The sequence below is a fragment of the Malaya genurostris genome, chromosome 1, assembly GCF_030247185.1.
Source record: "Malaya genurostris strain Urasoe2022 chromosome 1, Malgen_1.1, whole genome shotgun sequence".
NCBI classification, from domain to species: Eukaryota; Metazoa; Arthropoda; class Insecta; order Diptera; family Culicidae; genus Malaya; species Malaya genurostris.
This window is the reverse complement of record NC_080570.1, coordinates 103,672,150-103,698,637: the sequence shown is the minus strand read 5'-3', so window position 1 is coordinate 103,698,637 and position 26,488 is coordinate 103,672,150. Positions and strand designations below refer to the sequence as shown.

General features: G+C 35.7%; 1 protein-coding gene across 1 annotated transcript in view; it reads left to right on the top strand.

The window, feature by feature from the left end:
* The window catches only part of LOC131425299 (transient receptor potential protein), a 34,925-nt gene extending 12,166 nt beyond the window's left edge, over positions 1 to 22,759 (top strand). The window contains exons 3-16 of the mRNA XM_058587075.1: positions 7,898 to 8,042; positions 8,174 to 8,269; positions 8,323 to 8,465; positions 8,780 to 8,981; positions 12,345 to 12,518; positions 12,577 to 12,811; positions 12,878 to 13,030; positions 13,086 to 13,231; positions 13,294 to 13,854; positions 13,919 to 14,086; positions 14,169 to 14,394; positions 21,158 to 21,329; positions 21,396 to 21,747; positions 21,931 to 22,759. Of these exons, the coding sequence (XP_058443058.1) occupies positions 7,898 to 8,042; positions 8,174 to 8,269; positions 8,323 to 8,465; positions 8,780 to 8,981; positions 12,345 to 12,518; positions 12,577 to 12,811; positions 12,878 to 13,030; positions 13,086 to 13,231; positions 13,294 to 13,854; positions 13,919 to 14,086; positions 14,169 to 14,394; positions 21,158 to 21,329; positions 21,396 to 21,747; positions 21,931 to 22,533 (3,376 nt within the window). The 3' untranslated portion in view covers positions 22,534 to 22,759. The remainder of the gene's footprint in view (positions 1 to 7,897; positions 8,043 to 8,173; positions 8,270 to 8,322; positions 8,466 to 8,779; positions 8,982 to 12,344; positions 12,519 to 12,576; positions 12,812 to 12,877; positions 13,031 to 13,085; positions 13,232 to 13,293; positions 13,855 to 13,918; positions 14,087 to 14,168; positions 14,395 to 21,157; positions 21,330 to 21,395; positions 21,748 to 21,930) is intronic.
* The last annotated feature ends 3,729 nt before the right edge of the window (positions 22,760 to 26,488 follow it).

Genomic DNA, 26,488 nt, shown 5'->3' with positions numbered 1-26,488 from the left:
CTGATTTCCAGTTTCCTATTTATTTGATCAAAATGATTCAAAATTATTTATCTGATCGTACTCTTCAGGTTAGCTATCAGAATTGTAAATCTGAATTGCTACCCGTACGAGCCGGTGTTCCGCAGGGTTCGAGTGTAGCTCCAATCTTGTATAATATTTTCACTTCTGATCTTCCAAATCTACCCGTTGGTTGTCAGAAATCGCTATTCTGTGACGACACAAGTCTGTTAGCCACGGGTAGAAATCTAAGAGTGATCTGCAGTCGCCTACAAAGAAGTTTAAATATTTTCAGTGATTATCTGTCAAAATGGAAAATTAAACCAAATGCAGCAAAAACGCAATTAATTATCTTTCCTCACAAGCCAAGAGCTTCTTTTCTTAAACCAAACAATAATCACATTCTCAAATTGAATGGCTTGGAATTGACATGGTCTGATCAAGCTAAATACTTAGGTTTAACGTATGACAAAAAACTCACTTTCAAGGATCACATTGAAGGAATCCAGGCAAAGTGTAATAAATATATTAAATGTTTATATCCTCTTATAAACAGAAATTCTAAGCTCTGTCTAAAAAACAAATTGTTAATTTATAAACAAATTTTCAGACCGGCCATGCTTTATGCGGTACCAATTTGGTCAAGCTGTTGTTCCACCAGGAAGAAAACGCTTCAAAGGATTCAGAATAAAATTCTGAAAATGATTCTGAAGCGTCCTCCCTGGTTTAGTACAAATGAGTTACACAGACTCACAAATATAGAACCATTAGATGTAATGTCACATAATATTATAAGCAAATTCCGACAAAAATCGATGCAATCTTCAATTGAATCGATTCGCTCTCTGTATTAGTTAGTAAGTTAGTATATAAGTTCCTTTTCCCCATTACACAATACAAGTAGGTTTAGAATTTTCCCTACACAAAAATCTCAGAATTGCGGAAGCAAATAATGTCCTCATGGTAATAACCAAATCATATATATATAACAGGGCTGAAAAGTCACCACTTGTGGCTGAACACCCAATTTAAATCTTAATAATTTAATTTTAACTCATATTCCAATAAATAGTTATTTAAAAAAAAAAAAAAAAAAAAAAAGCGTTAAAATTTATTCAAATAAAACGAAGATCTACATTAGCTCAAATGAATTGTTCCGATAGAAATGCTACGGTAAAAAATTACTACGGATACTCTATTTATTACTTTTGAAATGAGACTTTTACTTTCTGTTGAATGTGTCTGTTCATAGCGACGATTCGATATATGTCTCTCGCTAGCCGTGATCGTCTAGTGGTTAGGACCCTACGTTGTGGCCGTAGTAACCCAGGTTCAAATCCTGGTCACGTCACGGCAATGAAATAAATCATTGTCACGGGGAGAGCAACTTTTTTGCAAGTAATACGTTGACAAATTGGTCGTAAAATTCGAGATGAGCTCAAAAATATTTAGAATGATAATGTTACTCAAAATCGATGATGTATCATTCCGGAAGTTTTTCTCACAAATTTGAATGAAACTGAGAAAGTTTAGCCTCTAAAACAAGGCACAAAATTTTAGAATTTTAACTCTACCTCTTTGACTTATCAATTCATTATCTGTTCATGTTGTAATAAACTGAACTGATGAGTCGAAGATGAAAACCTGAAAGCTTTCTGAATGCATGGTTATAAACGAAATATGAATTTAGTTTACAAAATTGGTTTGGAACGTTTGAAACGTGTGAAAAAAAGATTAGCCAGCAATCCTCGGGAAATTTTGCAAGTATTGCTATGGTGAATTTTCATTCCCGCAGCACATAGAATGCACGGTATCAATGATCCTTTTGTTAATTTTTTGCTTTATCGATTCTCATTATGTAAATCTTTTATAACACATCCTCTAGCTGGAAGTAATTATATATGATTTTAAAGTCACTCAAAAGATCAATTTTAGATTAGAACAGTCTAAATATACCAATACATGAAAAAGGGAATCGATTTAATATTAAATACTAATAACGAATTTCGATATATATTCACCCTGAAAAACATATTAGGTCTTGCACGATGACGACACAAATGAACGGCCGATGAATCAAGTTAATCTTTGACAGTTGCCGTGTACTTGTTTTTGTTTTGCGACTGCAAGTTAAAAATTGAAAAATGACGAATAAGTGCGTGTTAAAAACGTATTCCACAGTGAAAATAACTGAAAAGATTGCTCTGTATGTGTTTCCAGCATCAAGGAGCGATACATGTATGAATCTGTTGAGTGTGAGGCGACTTGCAATTTTTACATTCGAACGATGAACTTCTGATGAACTTTTAACGTCATAAGGTTCGTTCACAAGCAGAGAAGCCAGATCTGCAGATTTGTCTGTAAATCTGCAGATTTCGTAAATAGTGCTGCAGACATTTTTTGTTGTGCAGACTTTTGCAGACTTTTGAAAATCGATGTTTTCGCAGACTTTCGTCAAAATTTACAAACTTTTGAAAGTGTCGTGACCTTTTTTTGCTCGCCAAATCAAACTAGCATATCATAATTTATAGAATTTATGCCTGCCAGAAAGACATACTTGCTGACTGCAGATTTTTTTTTCGGATTTACAGACATGGGGCTGGGCATAAAAGACGTCACGCCGCATGGGAGAGGGGGGTGTTTCATAAAACGTGACCTTTGGTGACAGGGGGAAGGGGGGAGGTTTTTGGAATGTGACGTCCAATATTTTCAATGAGCGCATTTTTTAAATATCTAATTAAATTACTGCTTTGCCCTATTTCCTGAAAAAATCTCCATAGTAAACGTTTACATTATACGTGTATTTATTGATGTAAAAGCTTCTTCTTGTAAATTCGGAAATGAATGATGCAGGAAATCATTTCTGTTGTGATCAGCAAAAGTGCACGGAGGAGCGAGTAAATTAGCGAAATTAATAAATTTGGCCTAATATGAGTAAAAAAGAGAAAGATGCCTTCAAACGGTTTAACTTAAGTTATGCACTGACATTTTTTTCAGTAATTTGATTTTCTATCATTGATAATAGTATATCATAAGAATTTCTCTTATCTGATTCTGATGCAGTTTATTCAATTGTACTCCATTTGAAAAAGGGCGGGAGATCAACGATTTCAGACGTAGATCATGTCATGTCTTATCTTGATCATATGTGATTTTCCTTTTCCAATATCAAAGCTTATCGAATCATCCAATGATCGAACTTACATAAATCAAGAATCATTTTAGCTCAAAATCACTACCCATTGTGTGACGGAAGATCAGTACCGATATTGATCGATGTGATTTAAATTTCACTGATCAACTGATAATGAAAAGATTCTCCGGCAGTGATCTCGTTTTGATGAGGTTTTGGTCTTTATTTTCTCAGCCCTGTATGCTACACTAAGGAAATATTATTCTTTACCTAAAACAATAATATATCTGTGTATCCCTAGGAGGAATAAAACAGATGATTTAAAGGTTTCATCAATTCCAACCAAATACTTTTGTAAAATTATATAATTTATTTAATTCCGATGATTTTGTAGTTTTAGGGATATTTTTTAATCTAATGACAGCGTGTAATAAATCGATTTTTCCCTCATATTTGTATGGTTTGTCATACATATTGAAAATGTATTGAGATGAATTTTATTTATTTTGAATTCGTGACATGTGACATAGGGGGTTTGGGAGGTCTTTGCTTCTGTGACAATTTGTGAAATGGCTTTGTGTCACGAGCCGAGATTAAATTTTTTGTCGTAACGTCACAAACAGTGATGGCCCAGCACACGAGCCAGCTCTCATACAGTCCGTGTGCAGTACCTTTTCAAAAACACGCACACGAAGTCTGAAGCACACGCTCGTGTGCCGTGTTGCTACTAGATCGAGAGTGGTATGCTTCGAAGAACCAGCTCGCGATGCTGGTTCATCTGCTGGCTCATGAGCTGGAATGGGGAGCTAGCTCGTGCGCTGACTCATATAATAGCTCACGTTCTGAGTTAAGTGTTTGTTTTTTTATTTAATAATATAATACAATTTTTAAGCACACAGTGTCCGCTCTTGTATTGTCTCTTGTCAGTAGGTGGACTACTCAAATAGCACACGCTCATGAGTCTGGTTTGAAAAAGCACAACACACGAGTTTAATAGGCACACACTGCAGGTATAGAGCAGCTCGTGTGCTGAGCTCGGACACCACTAGTCTCATCCTTGACATCCTTGACAGTCCATCGGTATTGTTCACAAACAAGATTTAAAAACAAACAAACAAAACTCTGTTAATAAACAGTATCACTGAACTGTCAAAATGTTTTCATCCGATTATGGTTAGCAGTGACGATAACAAACCTAATGTGCAGTACAATTGACACTCCAATGGTTGCGATATACAGTGACAATAACTGGAACTTATCTCACCATATCTGTCGAGTCAGCTCACCGGGAAAGCCCTAGTCATCCATTACATCTTCCAACATTTCTGCAGTACCTGACACAAGGTTAAAATTTATTCGGTTGTTGATCTTTCGTCAGCAGGTTGTTGTTGTCCTGTAAGAACATGAGACGTGAACAATGCTCGAGAACGAATTGTTCGTAGACACTCGAACCGTGTTTAGTGGAGAATCGACGAGAGTGAAAGAGAAGAATGAATCACGAGTTAACATATCTTCACTGTGAACATGACATCTTCATAGTGACAGCAGCTGGTCGAATACGGTGATCGGCAAACTTTTAGATTTTAAAAGAACTTTTGAGGCAATTGAAAAAGTGCGGTTGTTAAACGTTTTGTTCCAAATTCGGTTTTAACACCTTAATCACTATTCGATACAGAGTTATACATCTAATAGAAAGAAAGGGACTAAATTTGGAATTTCCTTTTCAAATCATCAATCAAACTATTTCAGTGTGCCTCAAGGAAGTTTGTTAGGTTCACTGTTGTTTATTGTATACATAAATGATACAAGAGATTGTCTGGGCAGGGCTAGGATGGAGCTCTTTGTCGAAAATATATTGGGAAAATGAGAGCATAAACGATACTATCGAGTGTGAAAGATCTGAATCGAGAATTTTCAAAGTATTTGGAAACAACGCCATATCTTAATTATGCCAAAACTAAATAGATAACTAGTGGACATCGTGAAGTTGAGGTGACAGCTTCATACAAAAACATAGCTAATATTTGTTTATTTATTCCCTGAATTTCCCAAACATGCTACTAAAAATGATTTTTTTGTGATCACTTTTCTCTATTCCATTTATTTTGAGTACAGCCAAAATAAATGCAATAGAGAAAAGTGATCACAAAAAAATCATTTTTAGTAGCATGTTTGGGAAATTCAAGGAATAAATAAACAAATATTAGCTACATTTTTGTAAAGTTTGTTTCATCAACCTCCTCTCCAAATGTAAATGGACATACATTAGACTTAGAACTATCCATCAAATACGGTGAAACACTTCTGTCATCTTTTTTACGTCATATTTTTTTCACTTTCATCTATTCTCTAGTTATCCCAAGGTTTCCCTTTATAATCACATAAAATTTTTCTATTGGGCGAAGACACTGTAGGCTTCGTACCACTTCATCAACGTCTCGGGGCTGTAAGAAGGGTAACAGGCGCTTCTGGAAACATTATTCCTCCCATATATTTGGCCATTGATGATGAGAGTCGTTATGTACGGCTTGCTGAATCTACCGCACCAACAGATCGCTTGCCACACCAAATTTATTGGAAAATTTTGCATTCTTCTTTTTCCAAAACATACACGGAACATCATGGCGGGACTTGTCGATGATCTGCTTGGTACGGAATTTGGCCATTGTATTCTGTTAGTTTTTTCGGTTACGCCTATTCATTACATGCTGGATAAACCAGCAGGAAGAATTGACAATTTAAACCTCGTTCGAATAAAAAAATTCAGATTGCGCTTTAAGTAATCTCTTTAAGTAACTTCCTTGCATTCACAAGGTTGCCATTCTGTGCTTTTGTTCCACTGCCAACTCGCTGTGCGGTCGTCTGAGGCTCCTTGAAAACCGACTTTTGAATGTCATATACCATTCGACTCAGCTGTATGTATGTATGTGTGTAAGTGATAAATAATGTCACTCCATTTTCTCAGAGATGACTGAACCGATTTTCATAAAATCAGATTCAAATGAAAGGTCTTATGATCCCATAGATAACTATTGAAGTTTATTCCGATTCGACTTCCAGTTACGGAATTACAGGTTGATATACACAAAAACAATGAAAAAATTATCACTCACTTTTCTCAGATGGCGTGTCCGATTTTCACAGACTTAGATTCAAATGAAAAGTCTTTTGATTAAATTTTATTTTTTTTCCAATTTCCGGTTTCGAAACTACAAAGCAATATGTGCAAATCTATGAGAAAATGCGTACTCAATTTTCTCGAAAATTCCTTAACCGATTTTTACAAACTAAGATTCAAATGAAAGGACTTAAAATTCTATAAAAAGTCCTCGAAAAGTTGATCCACATCCGACTTTCGGTTCCGGTTTTCAATTTCATGAGTATTTTTCCACAAGCGATGGTGAAATGAGGCGCACATTTTTATAAAACTTACTGCTAAATTCATCTAGTTGGCAGATCTTGCTAGTTAGTGGGTATATGAACCTATTGTGAGACTAGTAGTCCCCGGTTTCCGCTTCTGGAAGCACCGATAATAATGAAGAAATGCTCCAAAACCGGAACATCGATTTCTCAGCAAACAAATCATGATTCAAATTAAAGCTCTCGTTGTCTTAAAAGATACTGTACAATTTCATCCGGATCCGACTTCCGGTTCCAAAATCATAGGGCAATAAGTATCAATACTTTCAAACTGTTGCATAAAATGAGGTAAAATCAGTACGCATCGAAACGTGCTGTTAAGGAAGAAGAAAACGCCACCGCCTATCACACAGCGTGCTTAGTTCAATTTTCTATAGCGCGCCACATTTCAATCTACATTAACTTGACATAACTGTTTACAAATTGAAAAGGTGATGGTAGTTTATACCAGAGAAAGTTTTTGATTTTATTCAGGTTTGAAATAAAATCTTAACAGAATCTTCTAGTAATGTTTTTGAAAATATAATCAATATGAGAAAGGCATCATTACACCACTAAGTAGATAAAAAAAAGTTTTTTTTTCTGTTCAAGCACATGGAAGCCATCTCCATAATTGCTTGACATATTGTAAAATATCGGAGCAAGTATTGTGAAATGACCTATGCATCGCAACAATTGTTGATAAACTTAACATCTATCGCGATAACCTATGTTTTTTTTAATATTAAATCTTCCATATTGACACTAGTGATAAGTTAACAGATTTTTATTCGAAATTTGACTTCGAAGAAATCAAATATTTTCACAAAGTTACATGTAGTTCACTCCATTTCATTTATTTCTCAAGTTTGGAATTTTTTTAACGAATTTTTAACTTTTTTCTTTGAATAAACAATAAGGTTGTTTTTTGGAATCGGTTATTTGAAAATAGACATTTCATGTCTTAGACGAATTTTGGTATCTTCATTAGATTTCTCAGTAAAAGCGTAAAGTAAGTAAAGTAAAAGCTACGAAATTAGGCTCTGTTTGATGAACGCGGAACTTCAAAAAAATAATTTCTCAAAAATTCCACGTATCATACTGGAAAAAAAAATAGTATCAAATATTTTTGTTTGAACTATTTTGAACTATTTTTACTGCGGTATTGCTTCCTAGAGCCGAAGCAAGAACATTGTATCGGATTTTATCACAATTCGTTGATTTAAAGTTGAGTAATTTGCAAAATAACATGTCGACTCTACTAATGAGATGATAATTAGTACAAAAGCCCTAGTTGTATTTAATCGGTCTTTTTCTAATTTGTTTATATAGATACCGATAAATACATAAACTTTACTTGATTTACAGAATCATACATGACAACAAGGGCGACCCGGATGAGTTTGACATCAACTGCGTGGACCCGCTTAATCGTTCAGCGTTGATCGCGGCCATCGAGAACGAGAATATTGAACTGATAAGGTTGTTACTTTCTGAAGGTATTCAAGTACAGGTAGGTTGTTGAAAAAAAACTATTTGTTTTTTGTTCAGTTTTTAATTTAATTATTAAATTAGTCGCTAGGCTTCAATGTACAATTTTCCATAATGATGATAACTACCTTCTTGTGATTTATTTTAAAATAGGACGCCTTACTGCACGCCATTAAGGAAGAGTATGTAGAAGCGGTGGAAACACTACTGGTGTGGGAGGAACAAACGCACATTCCTGGTCAACCTTACGTATGTGTCATCTTTTTGTATAGTATTAGCACTCTATTTATTTTTATTTAAAGAGCTGGGAATCAGTGGATCGTTCATCATCCTCGTTCACGGCCGATATCACTCCACTTATTCTGGCAGCCCACAAAAACAACTATGAAATTCTCAAAATTTTACTAGATCGTGGGGCAACTCTTCCGATGCCACATGATGTTCGGTAAGTATTCAATTCTATCGAAGTTGAAAATTAAGAAACTGACGTACAAACAAAAACACGTAAATCGATTTATGAAATTGCCGCCTCTTCAAATAAGCACATTATTATCCAAACGTGTTACTTCATTCGAATTAGTAGACACATGTCGTCATTACGTGAATAGTTCAAGTTGCATTAAAATGCCAAGTCACGACTGGCAAGGATTACTGCATCTCGTACCTAACGCAACTTCCGAATTAATATTCTAATATGCATTCACAAATTGAGTTGTACCACCAGGAAAACTGAAATACATCCCTTATTACCATTTACAGCTGTGGATGCGACGAGTGCGTTACATCAAGCGAGCAGGATTCCCTCCGCCATTCCCAGTCACGTATCAACGCCTACCGGGCGTTATCTTCCAGCTCACTGATAGCGCTCAGCTCTAAGGATCCCATTAGCACTGCTTTTCACTTGTCGTGGGAATTGAAGCGGCTCACACGAACTGAGACAGAATTCCGGGCAGAGTACGCAGTAAGATTTAAATCTATACAGTTAGCACCGTATTGCGTAATAGTCCAGCATTATGATTAGAACTTGCCTAAATTATTTGAAATGCTTCTGCCTGACTGCATACGAGTATACCTATACTGTTGGCGTTTTAAAGCGAGACGTGACGATAAACGTAACAATTGGTTCATTTCATAAAAACTCGAGAGACTTGCTTTGCATTTTCTTTACGTGATTTTATTTCTGAGCCTGGAAAATAACTATCGAACTGTCAAAACCAAACATGCTCCCGAGCTAGGTTGGTTTTGAGAACGTGGAAAATAAAAGAAATTATTTTATCCAAAAATCAAATCACAGCATCAGAAACAGAATAATTTTCTGAAAACTAGATTATTCAAGTTAAAGCGTCCGAAAGGGTCAATATTCATTTTTGGAAATGAAGAGAAAAATGTGCTAGCATTTTGTTGTTATCATGATTTGCATGTAACTTCAGAAATATCGCAAAGAACAATTGAAGAATAATTGCTTTCCTTGATGCTGGCAGCAATGTTAAGTTTAAAAATAAAAAAATTAATTGATATAAATTGAACGATAAAACTACATAGATTAAGGGCTTCTTATAATCCAAAGCTGAATTCAGGTTCCAACTAGAACTAGATTCAAAAATTCAGTTTCATAATTAATGTATAGAGTTCTGTACCATTTCTAGAATACTGGTCTAGAATTTTGACAATGATACTGAATTCTGAACTTGAATCCAATAACTGAAACTAAAGTTCTAGACCCACAATTCAATTCTAGAATGCGGGACCAAAATCGAGGTCTACAATTCAGTTCAATTATAGAATTCAAATCCGTAATTCTGAAACAGAATTTCTAGAACGTCTTCTGGATTGATCTGGAACGCAATTCAAGTTTAGATCATAATCCAGGTCCGGAATTCAGGTCCAGGATTTAGTTTCAAAATTCTGGTCCGGAATTCAGGGTAGGATCTAGTTTTAGAATTTAGTTCCATAACCCAGATCAAGAATTCAGTTCCAGTTCCAAAATTCAATTTTTGGAATCTAGGTCAAAGATTTCGTTCCAAAACTCAAATTCCGTATTGTATTCCATTTTCATTCATTATTCTATTCAGTATTCTGTTCCATTTTAAACATTAGGGTTAAAAATACAGGTTCAGAATCCAATTCCTCAATTAAGATACATAATTCTGGAGCTGAAACTGAATTCTGGAATTTGTTCTTAAACTAAATTTTGGAACTTTTAAACTGAGTCTAATCACAGAAATTCTTATATCAAAATTCAGACACAGACCAGAATTGACATCCCGATTTCAGTTCCAGAATTCAAATCTAGAATTAAGTTTCAAAATTCAGTTCTAGGATCCAGGCACAAAAATCAGGGTCGAAATTTTAAATTGTTGAATCCAGGTCCGAAAGTGAAGTCTAGAATTGAGTATCAAAATTCGGTTTCAAAAGCCAGGTCCGGAAACCAGTTCCAGAATCCATGCGCGACAATCAGATTCGGAATTCAGTACCGGAAATACGTCCAGAATTTTGATCTAGAATTCAGTTTCAAAATTCTGGCAGCAGTTCAGACCAGGTGCAGAACTCCGATTAGGCATCCACTTTCAGAATTTAGTTTCATAATCTAGGTCAAGCAAGAATCAGTTCTTGTGATATGGGTAAAAAATTCAGTTCCCAAAATCAGGTGCAGAATCATGTTCCAGCTCCAAAATTCAGTTTCTAGAATCTAGGTTACAAATCGAGTATGAGTATTCTGTTCCATTTTCAAAATTTGGTTTCGAAAATCAGGTCCAAATTCGAGTTCCACAATTCAGGTCCAGCATTTCGAAGCTGAAACTGATTTTTGGAATTTCTAAACTATACAGGGTCCGGCACTCGAAGTGTAACCAACTTCAGACCTTCGAGCATGGCGTCAAGGTAAATGCGACATATTATCGGGAAAGTATTCTGGAGGTTACTTTGAAGCCGTGGGCAGACAAACATTTCGGTGGTAGACCATGGACGTTTCAGCAGGACTCGGCACCGTCTCACAAAGCTCGAGTGAACCAAGAATGGCTGAAAAACAACGTTCCGAACTTCATCACGTCCACACAATGGCTCTCGAATTCACCAGATGCGAATCCAATGGATTATTCTCTTTGGGCCATTTTGGAGAGCAAAGTCCGAACTAAAAGATACACCAGTCTCGAGGCGCTGAAAAAAGTTATTGTCCGCGAGTGGGCCAAAATACACCTGCAAGTCACATTCGGGCAGTTTGCGATTCGTTTTTTGACCGTCTCAAGGCCATAGTCAAGGCAAAAGGTGGTCATATCGAGCAAAAGTGAATTGATTCTGAATTTTGTATTATTTTTACACATTTTGTACTTTGAATTAAGTAAAAGTAATTTTTCAAACTGAATTTATGGCCTTTTTAATTGGTTACACTTCGAGTGTCGGACCCTTTATATTATATCTGAATTTTGGATCGAGATTCTGGATTTAATTTTCAAAACTGAATTCTAGACCGAAATTCTGGTACTAAAATTCAAGATCCAGAATTCAAGTCCGGAAAACAGTTTCTAAATTGAGTTCCAATAACCTGGACAGGAATTCAAGATCGGGTTTGAGTTGCAGAATCCAGGCCAAAATATCATATTAGAAATTCAGTTGCAGATTCTTCTTCTTCTTTTCTGAGATTTGATGGCACAGCAACTAAGGCTATATTGTCAGTTAATTTTCGTTTGTAGTCCAATGGACTTTCTTTTCACTGGACTACAAGCGAAAATTTCGCTGTGTGGCTGCGTCGAATCGTCAAAGTACTAACACGATGTAACGTGCTCACCCGTTGAGAGTTTCACCGGAAGTGAGTTGCAGACTCTAGATCCATAATTCAGTTTTAGTGCAAGTCTAGAATTTAGGCTAAAAATTCAGTTCTTGAACTCTGTTTCGACATCCAAGAATTCCAGAGTTCCAAATTCAGAACTCAGGTTCTGTTTCTTAATCCGTGAATCATGAACTGAAAAATTACAAAAAACTAGTACACTTAAGGCAAACCTCACCCATTATCACCCCATAGACATATACATTTAAGAAACTTTTTCTACCATCCACTGCGCAGTTGCCATGATGTGGTTTAAGCTAAAAAGTTATGCATAATTATACATAGATACGAAAGGTATTTTTCCTTTCCCCTGCGGCTAAGAATTTTGCCTAACGATTCCTTGCAATGATATACAACTGAACGTGATATTAAATTGCTAGGTATTTGCCTAATCCAATCCATCGTATCAACTATTAGCTAGTTCTGAAATTTGAACGATTCAGGCAAAGTGAATGTTCATACAGGTCAAATACTTTATCTATGCCAACTTAAAATTACCAGGCAATGCGTTCTACAGTGCAAGAATTCGCCATGTCCTTACTAGATCACGCTCGTACCTCCAACGAACTGGAAATCATGCTGAACTATAATGCCACTTCCCACGCTAACTGGGAGCCAGGAGAACGGCAAACCTTAGATCGGTTGAAGTTAGCGCTCAAATTCAAGCAAAAGTTGGTAAGTGATAATTATCTATGATTCGATCGCTACAATAACCATCACTTCCGTTCCATAGTTCGTAGCACATCCGAACGTTCAACAGTTGCTGGCTGCCATTTGGTACGAAGGTCTTCCAGGATTCCGTCGAAAGTCTCCGATTGGGCAGATGACTCAGGTCGCGAAATTGGGTTACATGTTTCCAGTTTACAGCATGATATACATGGTCGCACCCAACTCCGAAATGGGTCAATTCATGAAGAAGCCTTTCGTTAAGTTTATTGTACATTCCGCAAGTTATGCCTTCTTTTTGAGTATGTATTTTGCACAAACTTTCACATTATGAAAAGATTATGATGTTGATCGGTCTACGATTGTAGTGCTCTTGGGTGGTGCCTCGCAACGTGTTGAATACTTGGCTATCGAATGGTTCGGACCAGATTGGATGCAGGATATACTGAAAGAGTGGAAACGTAAGGAACGAGGATCATTACCCGGGCTGTTTGAATGCATGGTTATTCTTTATATAATAAGTATGAAAAATTCCATGTGAAATCGACTGTTTATTTGAATCACATCCAATTCTAGGTTTAATATGGCATGAGATGAAATCCTTATGGAATGACGGGATAGTCGAGTACATATCGGATCTTTGGAACATAGTTGATTTCATATCCAATTCGTTTTACATCGCTTGGATATGTTTACGCTTTACATCGTGGTTTACGGTCTGGGTATGTAGTGAATGTACATTTGCTGAAAAATTTACTTAAACTGGGTCTTCACCACCACACAGCGCGATGCAAATAGAGGTCTCAATCCATGGTACCCTCGAGAGCAGTGGGATCCGTACGATCCAATGCTGATATCAGAGGGTGCTTTCGCTGCAGGGATGATATTTTCTTTTCTTAAACTCGTCCACATATTCTCTATCAATCCACATCTGGGACCACTCCAAGTATCACTCGGTCGTATGATTATCGATATTATCAAGTTCTTTTTCATCTATACCTTAGTCCTGTTTGCATTCGGATGTGGTCTTAATCAGCTACTTTGGTATTACGCCGTGTTGGAGAAAAACAAGTGCTACCACCTACCATCTGGTCTCCCGGACTTCGACAATAACGAAAAAGCTTGTGGAATTTGGCGTCGGTTTTCCAATTTATTCGAAACATCACAGTCTCTATTCTGGGCATCATTTGGTTTGGTTGATCTAATGGCATTTGAACTCACTGGAATAAAAAGTTTCACTCGTTTCTGGGCTCTTCTAATGTTCGGATCGTACAGTGTGATCAACATTATTGTGCTGCTCAACATGTTAATTGCTATGATGAGTAACAGTTATCAGATTATTTCCGTAAGTTGAACCCTGCTTCTCTCTAGAAACCATCATATGTTAATATATGCTGTCTTACCCGCAGGAACGTTCGGATAGCGAATGGAAATTTGCTCGCTCTCGATTGTGGATGAGTTACTTCGAGGATGGAGACACCCTTCCGCCGCCATTCAATTTGGCACCCTCTATCAAAAACTTGTACAAACTTGGCGGTGGATGCGGTGAAAATAAACGTTCGACAACAAGCGTCATTGTGAGTTTTGCCTGCGGTGTTTCTGAAACCATCGAATTATTCACCTAACTATTTTTTTCATATTCCATGCATACTTTGCCAGAAGCGAAACAGGGATAAGGCAAAGAGGCGGCATGAAAATGTCATGAAACTTTTGGTACGAAGATATGTCACCGCCGAACAGCGGAAAAGGGATGACTTCGGTATAACGGAGGATGATGTGATGGAGATTCGTCAGGATATTAGTACCTTGAGATATGAGCTGATTGACATTTTCGCTAAGAACGGCATGAAGACACCCAACGTTGACAAATCAGACGGAGGTGGAAGTAAGTATATGTAATTGAAAAAGTGGTAATTGGATCGAAAGTATATTCATTCGAAAATTATGTGCGGTTGACAAAAAGCGAAGGTTTCTTGGTAAACTTTTCAAATTTCATCATTTCGTGGTTTGATTTATTTTGGATATTATAAGAAACAAATTTATTATTACATTTTTCTAGCCTGAAAATTTAGAATAAGTGGATAAAGTTCTTCATTGATGAAGAAACGAGATCTATTGATGCATTATTATCATGATGTGAGAACAGTTTCAATGATTTAAGAACAAAATCTCAAGTGCTTAATACTTGACACAGACTTACATGACAGAGTTAATACTGATTGCATGCAGTGAAAGAATTCTTAGCATTTTGGCGTCGGCATTTAATGGCAAGTTTTCTAATAGTTTAATTAAGGGTTTACTACAAATTAGGACATTATTCAATAATCCACATGAAACAGATCGCTCGGACCGGTAGGCCATATGATCTTCAACATGATACACAACCAAATATTTGTCTTGAAAGAGCCTAAACTTGATTAAATTGGCTTGGCCATATCAACGAAAATTTAACGAAGAGAAAAAGAAGTGAGTTTTGGAGGTTACGTCTTCTATACCACTATATCTCCGGAATCGAAAGTGACATCCATTTGATCTTCGAACTTAAATAATTCACTGATAGTAGCTTTCAAACAAGCCTAAGATTGCTGAAATCGGCTCAGTTATCTCCGAGAAAATCTTCGAAGTTGATTCATATTCCAAGACAAGCTTTCAAACGAGCCTAAGCTCGTGAAAATCGGTCAAATCATCTTCGGGACAATTGAGTATAGGGAAAAAGCAAGTTGATCTTCGAACTTGATTCTCAGTCCAAGTGCAGATTTCAAATGAGCCTTAGTTGAAATTGAGTCAGCCATTTCCGAGAAAATTGAGCGGTGGATTAAAACTGGTTTTCATATAAGAATAAACATAATTTAATTGCCTTTTCGTTACGTTTCCTTCTTTTACTCATTAGTGCATAACAGTTTATGTCGAACTGTTATGCCACCTAGTAGTCCAACATAAACCGCTAAACGTAAAGTTAATTTAATTTAAGTGCATCAAAAGACGGACACTAGTTTTTTTAATAAATCACCTATAAAACAAGTAAACAATACATTCGTGCAAGGATTTTTTAATATTTGATAAGATTGAAAAATTACACGCTCAAGAATACATGCAGGTAGAGTCCGTTCAAATTTTGTACGCGTTATTCTCAATAAAGTATATTTTTTTTAAGATTTCAAGGACCATTTTTAATAAGTTATTCTTCTTTTTCTAAATAACTATTTATTGGAATATGAGTTAAAATTAAATTATTAGGATTTAAATTGGGTGTTCAGCCACAAGTGGTGACTTTTCAGCCCTATTATATACATGATTTGGTTATTACCATGAGGACATCATTTGCTTCCGCAATTCTGAAATTTTTGTGTAGGGAAAATTCTAAACCTACTTGTATTGTGTAATGGGGAAAAGGAACTTATATACTAACTTACTAACTAATACAGAGAGCGAATCGATTCAATTGAAGATTGCATCGATTTTTGTCGGAATTTGCTTATAATATTATGTGACATTACATCTAATGGTTCTATATTTGTGAGCATGTGTAACTCATTTGTACTAAACCAGGGAGGACGCTTCAAAATCATTTTCAGAATTTTATTCTGAATCCTTTGAAGCGTTTTCTTCCTGGTGGAACAACAACTTGACCATAACACAGATAAAAATGCTTTGTGAATTTACATTTATTTTCATGCACATATTAGGAGCAGGTAATTGAATGGAAAGTTACATTACAGAACTAAGCGATTTGTAAATATACAGCCTTGTTCAATGAAAAAGTAAATGCATTTCAATGTAATTTTACATCAATCATGGTTTTAAATCAGATTTTCGTTTCAACCGACGTCTGTTTAATAGTACTATTGGTTTACATGTCGTGTAAGTTTCATCTTTTCTTTCTGTGAAAGCATGGCTGGTCTGAAAATTTGTTTATAAATTAACAATTTGTTTTTTACACAGAGCTTAGAATTTCTGTTTATAAGAGGATATAAACATTTAATATATTTATTACACTTTGCCTGGATTCCTTCAATGTGATCCTTGAAAGTCAGTTTTTTGTCATACGTTAAACCTAAGTATTTAGCTTGATCAGACCATGTCAATTCCAAGCCATTCAATTTGAGAATGTGATTATTGTTTGGTTTAAGAAAAGAAGCTCTTGGCATGTGAGGAAAGATAATTAATTGCGTTTTTGCTGCATTTGGTTTAATTTTCCATTTTGACAGATAATCACTGAAAATATTTAAACTTCTTTGTAGGCGACTGCAGATCACTCGTAGATTTCTACCTGTGGCTAACAGACTTGTGTCGTCACAGAATAGTGATTTCTGACAACCAACGGGTAGATTTGGAAGATCAGAAGTGAAAATATTATACAAGATTGGAGCTACGCTCGAACCAGCAAGCAATTCAGATTTACAATTCTGATAGTCAACCTAAAGAGTACGATCAGTTAAATAATTTTGAATCATTTTGATCAAATAAATAGGAAACTGGAAATCAGACATTTTTGCTATTAAACCTTTGTGCCAAACACTGTCGAATGCTTTTTCTATGTCTAGAAGAGTAACTCCAGTGGATAACCCAGAAGATTTATTTGCTTTTATCATGTTCGTTACTCTGACAAGTTGATGAGTAGTTGAATGTTCATGACGAAATCCAAACTGTTCTGGTAAAAAATTGAATTCTCATTTATATGAGACATCATTCTCAACAAGATAATTTTTTCAAAAAGTTTACTGATAGAAGAAAGTAAGCTAATTGGTCGATAACTTGATGTTTCTGCTGGATTTTTATCAGGTTTCAGGATAGGAATTACTTTAGCGTTTTTCCATCTTTTTGGGAAGTAAGCTAATGAAAAACACTTGTTGAAAATTTTAACCAGAAGTCTCAAGGCAACATCGGGAAGATTTTTAATAAGAATATTAAAAATTCCATCATTACAAGGAGCCTTCATGTTTTTGAGTTTCCTAATAATTGATTTAATTTCATCAAAATTCGTCTCAATAATGTCTTCTTGTGATAACACTTGGGTTGAAATATGATCATATTTCAGTGAGACTTCATTTTCAATAGGACCCACAACGTTCAAATTAAAATTGTGTACACTCTCGAACTGCTGAGAAAGTTTTTGAGCTTTTTCGCCATTTGTAAGAAGTATTTGATTTCCTTCCTTGAGAGCAGGAATTGGCTTCTGAGGTTTCTTAAGAACCTTAGAAAGTTTCCAGAAAGGCTTAGAATATGGTTTAATTTGTTCAACTTCTTTAGCGAAATTTTCATTTCGCAAAAGAGTAAATCTATGTTTAATTTCTTTTTGTAAATCCTTAACTATGTTTTTCATAGCAGGATCACGAGAACGTTGATATTGTCGTCGACGAACATTCTTCAACCGAATGAGCAGTTGAAGATTGTCATCGATGATAGGAGAATTTAATTTAGTTTGAGCTTTGGGAACTGAAAGATTTCTAGCTTCGATAATATAATGATTCATATTATCAATTGCTGTGTCGATGTCCGCAGAATTTTCTAAAATAGTTTCATGATTCACATGATTTTCAATGTGAGATCTGTAATCCAACCAATTAGCTCTATGATAGTTGAATATAGAACTAATTGGATTAATTGAAGCTTCGTTGGAAAGTCTGAATGTTACATGAAGATGATCTGAGTCAAAGTCAGCATGTGTAATCGGTTCACTACAAATGTGACTTTGATCCGTTAGAACCAGATCAATTGTAGACGGGTTTTTCACGGAAGAGAAACAAGTCGGATTACTGGGATGAAGAACTGTGAAGTAACCAGCTGAGAGTTGATTATGAAGTATTTTACCATTACTGTTATTTTGCCTACAATTCCACTGGACATGCTTTGAATTTAAGTCCCCTATTACGAAAAATTTCGGTCGATATCTTGTAAGTTTTTGCAAATCGCCTTTAAGGAAATTTAATTGTTCGCCGGTGCATTGGAATGGCAAATATGTTCTAGCGATGAAATAAATTCCATGAATGGTTTCCCAAGCTTTCAATAACTTTATTCTAACTTCGATTCCCAAGCTTTCAATAACTTTAGTGTTGAAAGAAGGTAAAATTCGATGTTTAATTTGCCGTTGGACAAAAATGGCAACTCCACCACCCATTCCAGTAAACCTGTCAAATCGATGAACCACATAATGTGGATTACTTTTCAATTTGACATTTGGTTTAAGAAAAGTTTCTGTCACAATGGCAATATGAATTTTGTGAACTTTGAGAAAATTATAAAATTCATCTTCACTCGATTTCAAAGATCGAGCATTTCAATTTAAAATATTCAAATAACTATATAACATCACTGCTACATTTTAAATTCATTAAAATATTATTTGCAAATTGCCATCCGATTTGAAATGCTTCAAAAAGTGATGAAGTCGAATTCATTCGGATGATCATTTTAAAAAGTGGATCTTGCAGGTAGATCATTTTATTTTCAGTTATATCGCCTAAATCAACTTCATTTAAAGAAGCGAATGGCATTGAAGCAATATTGGTAGGTAGACTGCCATTAGACCTGCCATTAGAAGAAGATGATATGGCCGATCTACCTACTAATGAAATGTTTTCGTTAGAAGATGAACTGCAAAGCGGTCCTGTGTTTTGATTATTTACATTAGAAGAATTAAGTGGTAGATTTCTACCTGTTATACTAGCATAACTGACATTAGAAGAAGATGATGACGAGGTCGATCTACCTGTCAATAAATTGTTTTTGTTAGAAGACGAATTGGGAGGCGTACCTGTTTTATGTTTTAAATTCGAAGAAATATGTGCCTTAGAAGAATTAGGCGTGGCATTTGTAACGGTTTTTTGATTTTCAGGTATGTTCTGTAAATTTAAGGTCGTTGATTTGACTTGTTGTCTAAGCGAACGAGCGTTTAAAATTTTTTCCCTGACAGGACATTTGAAATAATTGGATTTATGATTTCCATCGCAATTTGAACATGAAAATTTATTTGTGGTTTCATTCATTGGACAAACGTCTTTCGAATGCGATTTATCACAATTCAAACACCGTATATCCATATGACAATTTTTGGTTCCATGGCCGAAGCCTTGGCAACAACGACATTGCGTTAAGTTTGCAATATGATTATGCCGTTTATAATGTTCCCAATGAATTTTAATGTGGGAAATGAAACGTACTTTTTCTAAAGTTTTCAAATTGTTTACATAACTTCGATTGAAGTGTGTTAGGTAAAGTTCATGGGAGATTCTAGAGCGTGGTTTAGAAGTACCATTCGCTTTTTTCATAAGTATTACTTGGGAAGGGGTAAAACCAAGCAATTCTTTTAGTTCATTTATTAGTTTCATCAGTACTTTGATCATTTGATAAGCCTTTCAAAACAGCCTTGAAGTAACTGTCTGATTTTATATCATATGAATAAAATTTATGAAGTTTCTCGGACAAATATCAAATAAGACGTTCGTAATCTTCCAATCCATCAACCAAGATTCGACATTCTTCTCTTCGTCCGGTTTGAAATGAGACTTTTACTTCCGGGAGAAAAGTAGAAAGCTCAGTACGGAATGCCCGTGAATGTTATTAGAAAAATGTTGAATAACGGATTGGGATTTATTCCGTATTGAATTATTTTTAGCCTTAGGCTTGTTGCCTTTCCGGTTGGACGCAGGCATTTTTGAAATGAATGAAATTTTAAATTAAATTAACTAGGCTAAATTAGTCTTCGATTAGACTCCTAGTTTGGAAATGTCTTGATAAAGACTGATTTTGTGGTAGTCTTAATAAAGACTGATTAGTTCGAAGAATAGTTCTTTGAATTGCTAGCTTTAAAAAAGGCTGATTAATTTCTTAGTCACTCTAATATCACTCTTTGTATAGCCTTGAGGAAGGCTGACTAATTGTTAGTCTTTAAAAAGACTGTTAGTGCTTCAGGTAGTCTTGAAAAAGACTGAAGCCTTGAATCAATGAAACTCTAGGTAGCCAGAAAAAAATTCCAGGAGCCAAGGGCTATACGCGTGCGAACGACTGTTCAACCTTAATATGTTATTCGATTGAAATAAGTTGAGTCTACACCAGAATAATCAATGAAAAAATCTTATTCGTTGAAGTTCAGCTCAGGCTGTATTCATTCGTGCTCACGTCAACCAGTTATGTCTCTGACATTACTCATCCAGTGTCAGTGTACAACAGTCAATTTTGCACTGCTATGCCTTTTAGCAGATAAACACGAATCGCTATAAATAATCAAAACGCAAAGCTTAAACTCTACATGGGCATCAACAATTTGTGCTGAGGCGTAATGTTTTCATGGACTTGTCGAACGGAAATTTAGTGTAAGGATTAAGTGCTGTATGTTTTTAGAATACTTTCCATCAGTTCATGCAGCTGGCGCACAACTTTTAAAGTAAACACTTTGAGAAGGTGAGCAGCTATTGAGCAAAGCAATGTAAACAAATAAATATACCGCAAGTTTCGGGATTATTTTAGTCATTCAGTAAAATTGTATTTTTAAGTCTTGTTTATGCAAGAAGACATGTTGTGTATGAAAATTAATAAATGTTAATTAATTTTCATACGTAACATGTTTTCTTAGGTACAAACACGATGTATATGTTTTTTTTTACAAAAACCGTTATTTCATCACCATCTTTAAATTTACTTGTTCACAGTCGCTGGCAAGAAAGGTCGTGTGATGGAGCGTCGCATTCTTAAGGACTTCCAGATTGGATTCGTCGAAGGCATACTGAATGAAACGTTCCGCGACACGAAGGATAAATCTGCTCAGGATGTGTTCACCACAATTGCCAAAGCGATCGGTGGACGCCAGAGTGCCAAAAAGAAGTTTGTTTCCTTTCGCCATATGGCGCTCTATTGTCAAACTAATTTTAATTTAACATTATTTCCTAGGAAACCTGAGGACTGGAACGCACTGGTGCGTAAGAACACTATGGTGGGTGATCCTATCGGCAATTCAATGGAAGTGCAAAATCGCCGCAGCCGGCAAAGTTTGCGTAAGCAAATTCTCGATAGTTCTCAACAAGGTCTGGAAATGAACACGGAAAATGTGGTCGAGTACAATCCGAAACTGTCCGAAGTAACGCCGGTAACGCGTGTTGCTTACGTGAAATTCATGACCAAGAAGCTTAAGAAGGATATGCAAGAGGGTGGAACGGATGAAGCCAATATCGAAAATGAGCGTAAGCCGTCGATTAAACGAAAATCATTGAAAAATTTGGTCGAAATGAAGGACAAAATCAACGTGAGTTGGTTGCATCATATGTTCGAAGGAATCTTTGGTTCTTCAGTAGAAATTGTTGTGTTTCTTACAAACAAACTAGAGTTAGTTAGCTTATGTATTGCTATGATCAATCGCTTGATAATATTTATATATATGTAGTTGATTTTTGCTGCGTGTTGAAAAATACAAATGATTATATTGCAGGCTGCAGAGGACAAATCATCTCCAGGTGAAAAAAGTGATGAGATTCCTCTGAAAGAGGCATCAACTAGTTCAGCTTCAACTGCAGTATCTGATACTCCTGCAGTAGTTGCAACACCTGCAACAACAGCAACAACAACAGTAAAAGATGATAATAGAATCGATCTCACAAAAGTGCGAGTTCGCTCGCCGATTATCGAAGATGACGAGGTGATGAGTGAGAATGGGGACCGTTCCCTATCACCGAAACCAGTCCAAGATCGTCCTGACACACCCATTCCAGCTAGTAGCTCACCGATGGAAAGAAAACCGGGCGATGGTAAGCCTAGCTCTTCTGCCGTTAGCTCGACAGGTTCGGTTAAAGGTGATGACTCCAAGGAAACCACACCGCCTAGGTCAACCGGAAGTTTGGAAAAAGATACTCTTTCGCCAACCGCTTCGTCAAAGTCAAAGTCACCCTCTCCTTCTCCAAGTTCCAGCGAACCAATGAAGCATCTGGAAAAACCTTCGCCTTCCCCGGCGCCAATTTCCCGCACTCCCTCACCAGCTGTCTCCGACAGAGGAAAATCAAAGATCACCGGTAAAACAATCAGTGGTTGGATGTGAAAGTCCCCACTTCCAATAAATATCGTTTATCTTGTCTTGAATGCTTAATTATTTTCGTTCGCGAGGCTCTTTGCGTTTATTTGTTGGTTAATTAGGAAAGCAAATCGTCTGTCATCAATCAACTTCATTGCAGTTTAAGTGTATATTATTTTGATCCTATAGAAAAGCATAATAAAGTTATTAAATGGAGTTTTGTTTGAATGCCGGAATAAACTTGTCCAATGTTTTTGATGGATACAATTATTGTATAGATGAAGCGCCTTATGATACTGTCGTCCAAAAATCCAGCACATACACATGCTCATTCTCTTTCCGTTTTAATCTTCACCGAGGAAGTTTTGTATCCCTTCGTGCCTACTGTATAGTAGTTTTATCAATCGCCAAAGGTAAAATATATCAGGCAACTTGAAGGTTTTACCCTTGAAATAGAATTTGTTTTCTTTGCAGACATTAAATTTGTCTGTATAGTGAAACAAAAAAAACAATAGTGGGAGGTTAAGATTTCATTGAAGTAGGCAGCGACTGATTGATTTGATTCAACCTACGTTTAGATAGAATGTCAAACACTAAACGAAAATAAATCGTTGATTATTTGTTTCAATAAAATGTTTCTTCCTCCTCTACCTCCTATACCGATGTCCGCGGGAAAACAGCATTTTTTAATGTTATAGCCGTATCAAAGCAAAAATATCTGCATTGAAAAATGTTAGTGGAAAAAACCGAAAGCAAATTTTAGGAAATAGAGTAAGCGTGCTCATAACCTTTCCTTTGTTCCACCATTTGAGCTTTTTTGATAGAATGTGATCTGCTCTCTGTCTCAACTCGACGAATTATTTTGAATAAAACTATGAAACACGAGGTGTTTGATTCTAACTTTTGCTTCAATGAAACAAATCTATATATGATATGAAATTTATTTTAATAGCAAGGGTGACATCGATGATGAAATGCGAAACAAAAGTCAACTCAAATTTTACAATCTATTAAACATGTCTATCAAATTCAAGGGGAGCTAATCCAAAGTAATTGACAGAACCCGACAATCCAATCCAACACAAGAAATTTAAACCGACATGGCTCAGCAAACCCAGTTGCACTGTTATGAAAAGCCAGAAGAAATGAGAAACCCTCTGCCTGGAACACTATCGATGGATGTGGATAATTCAATTTTCCATCACATTTGGCACCATCAAACTTGAAAATATAAGGATTATATAGCCATCAGAAGTATTAAGCCTAGTCATTTTTTTTGCGGAGTTTTGAATCCTGCCAGCGTGTTCCATTTTCGATATAAAAAAAACCTAAAATTTTAGATTTAAAAAAACCTTAAAATTTTCACAATTCCAAAGAGGATGAAAAATAAACATGTTTGAAAACATCATACTATCAAGATATTAGCATAACAGCAGGTGAGAAACAAGTCAAACTCGTACGCGGGAAAATAACAATGCTGTTTACTCATAGATTTGACGTATTAATTGTTAAATGTTATACCGTGCGGAGGCATTGCGAAACTGAGAATTGATTGTAAACATTATGGTTGTGTAAAGTATTGTTATTTACACAACCATAATATTGTTCTTATTTTTTTCTTAATAAAATAGAATTGGAGACAATTTTTGCTAGTCATTTTTGTGCTAAATTTTTACATTTATTATATTCGAGACGATACACACATGTAAATATGCCCATTAAACATATTTTTCATTTAGATTAGTTTTGACAAAAAAATCAGGATGATCAAATTATACGATTATATCTGCAGAATCGAAAGTCTACACTAAGAGTTATTTTCACTTATTAAGCAATCCAAATGTAGCTTTCTGAGCTAATCAACGAACGCCACGTAAAATATAATATCCCCAGAACCGGAAGTGTTCGTCATGAGACTTCCAAACTTAACCATTGGCCTAAGAGAAGAGCAGCTTCCACACAATCCTAAGATTGATGAAATCGATCGATTAATCCATGAAACGGTTAATACGCATAATACACACTAAGATATTTGCCCATCTCGTCGAACTGAGATGAACAGTTTAAAACAGTATGAATCTGCGAGCCTCTGATCAAAAATCGGGTTTTCAATAATTCTATATCCTTTCTATAGAGAAAGACAAAAAGTATAGAATTCATTCGAACTTTGTTAGAATTTCTTTTACACCGAACTGCCATGTTTGTACTGAAGTGTTGAAAAATCTTAACTTAGAAACGACTTTCTGGCCGCCAACAGATAACAGTTATATAATACCAGGTTCCACCTAACAATTTTCAATAAATCGAAATAAGATTTCCCCATTAATTGCTAGAAAATACTCTTAGACATGATATACAATTAGTCTCAAGAATACACGCGACCGAGAAAGTGGTAATAAAAAAGAAAGCCGCGAGGGAAGTCGCGAATAAAAACTTTGTTCAGCTTTTTCTTGAAACCACAATTTTTCAACTGGGTTTCGCTCCCAAACAGCATTTTACTAGTTAGATGTATCTCTATGGTCGAAGCCACAACCAAAAATATTCATTGTAATTTAAAATAGTTTTTAACAATTCAAAGTACAAAAGCGAGTCAAAAATAGAACGATGTCTGCCATTTTGTTTTTTCTCGGTGGAAATTTTAAATTCAGGTTCTGACCGTAGCCAAATCGATACAGAATATAAAAAAATCGAACGAGTATGAGCAGCTGTTGCTTTATGATGCTTAATATGTGTACTTTTATCGGTAAAAAGTATAATTTTGAAATATTGTCTACACGTTTTTTGTGGGAACCTGGTCTTAGGTATAGCTAGAGTGTAATCTACACATTAGTTCCAATCCATTATTTCATCGTTTAACCTAATAGTTTGAGCATAATTGAAGATATTCGCTCGTAAATGATTGAGAAGATTGAATTGTTTTTTTTCTGGGCATTCTTTTTTCCCGAACCTTGGAAAAATCCTTACGTTTTTCCCGTTTATAAGAAAAGCGATAAATCTCTTATTTCAAACTATCGAGAAATTGCCGCATTATGTTCAGTTTCTAAACTATTTGAAATAATAATCCTGGACGTCATAACTCACAATTCCTCCAGTTACATATCTGATACTCACTACGGTTTCATGCCTAAACATCGTACCATTACGTGAAACCGGTAATCTGCCCATACTCGCATATCAGTCCCATATCGTTTTTCGCCAATTTTGAGTTAGCTTGAGGAATAAAATCTATCCTCAATATACTATCAGAAATTGCAATAAAAGTTAAGGGTTTGTTCAGTAAAACGTGAAAAAAATATCAACTCATGTCTGTCCCATATGCAAAGTACTCTCATATGAGTTCGATTAATTGCAAATTTCAATCATTTCATTTGTTGCAATATTGGAATAGCAAAGGTTTATTACCGATTTTTCATGTAATAATATCATAATTTAGCATTAGGTAGCACAATAAATCAAAAAATTCGGAAATAAAATTTTGATCGTCTTTTTCTCAACATGCCGATTTGCCATATGGGACTGATATGCAAGTATGGGCAGTAATGGAGTGGTACAAATTCAACGATTTTGTTTATTTTTTTGTTTATTTTTTGGGAGCAGGGAAAAGCCCGATGGAGATGAAATTTGGCAATCTCTCTCTCCAGCAGGCATAAAACCTCATCCTCATCTTTCGTATCAACAGTGTTTATAGTGACGAAGGAAGCAAATCTATCAAACTCGTCAGAGCTTCGTCCAAGTTTCTGAGCGATTATGAAACACGTGTTTTGAAAAACAGAAAAGGTGTCCAAAAGCGAAAATTATTCGGTTGACAAGTTGATGAAAGTGTGTAAGTAAGATGCCGCAAGTGCTGCATAGGATTTGATGAATAACGTTAAGTACAAGGTGCGAGCCTAGGAGAGGAGGTTTAATAACTAACTTTGCAAAAGTATGGATAATACTGTCTGTTGTATTTTTTTCGAGTGAATACTTTCGTTTGGTTTTAAGC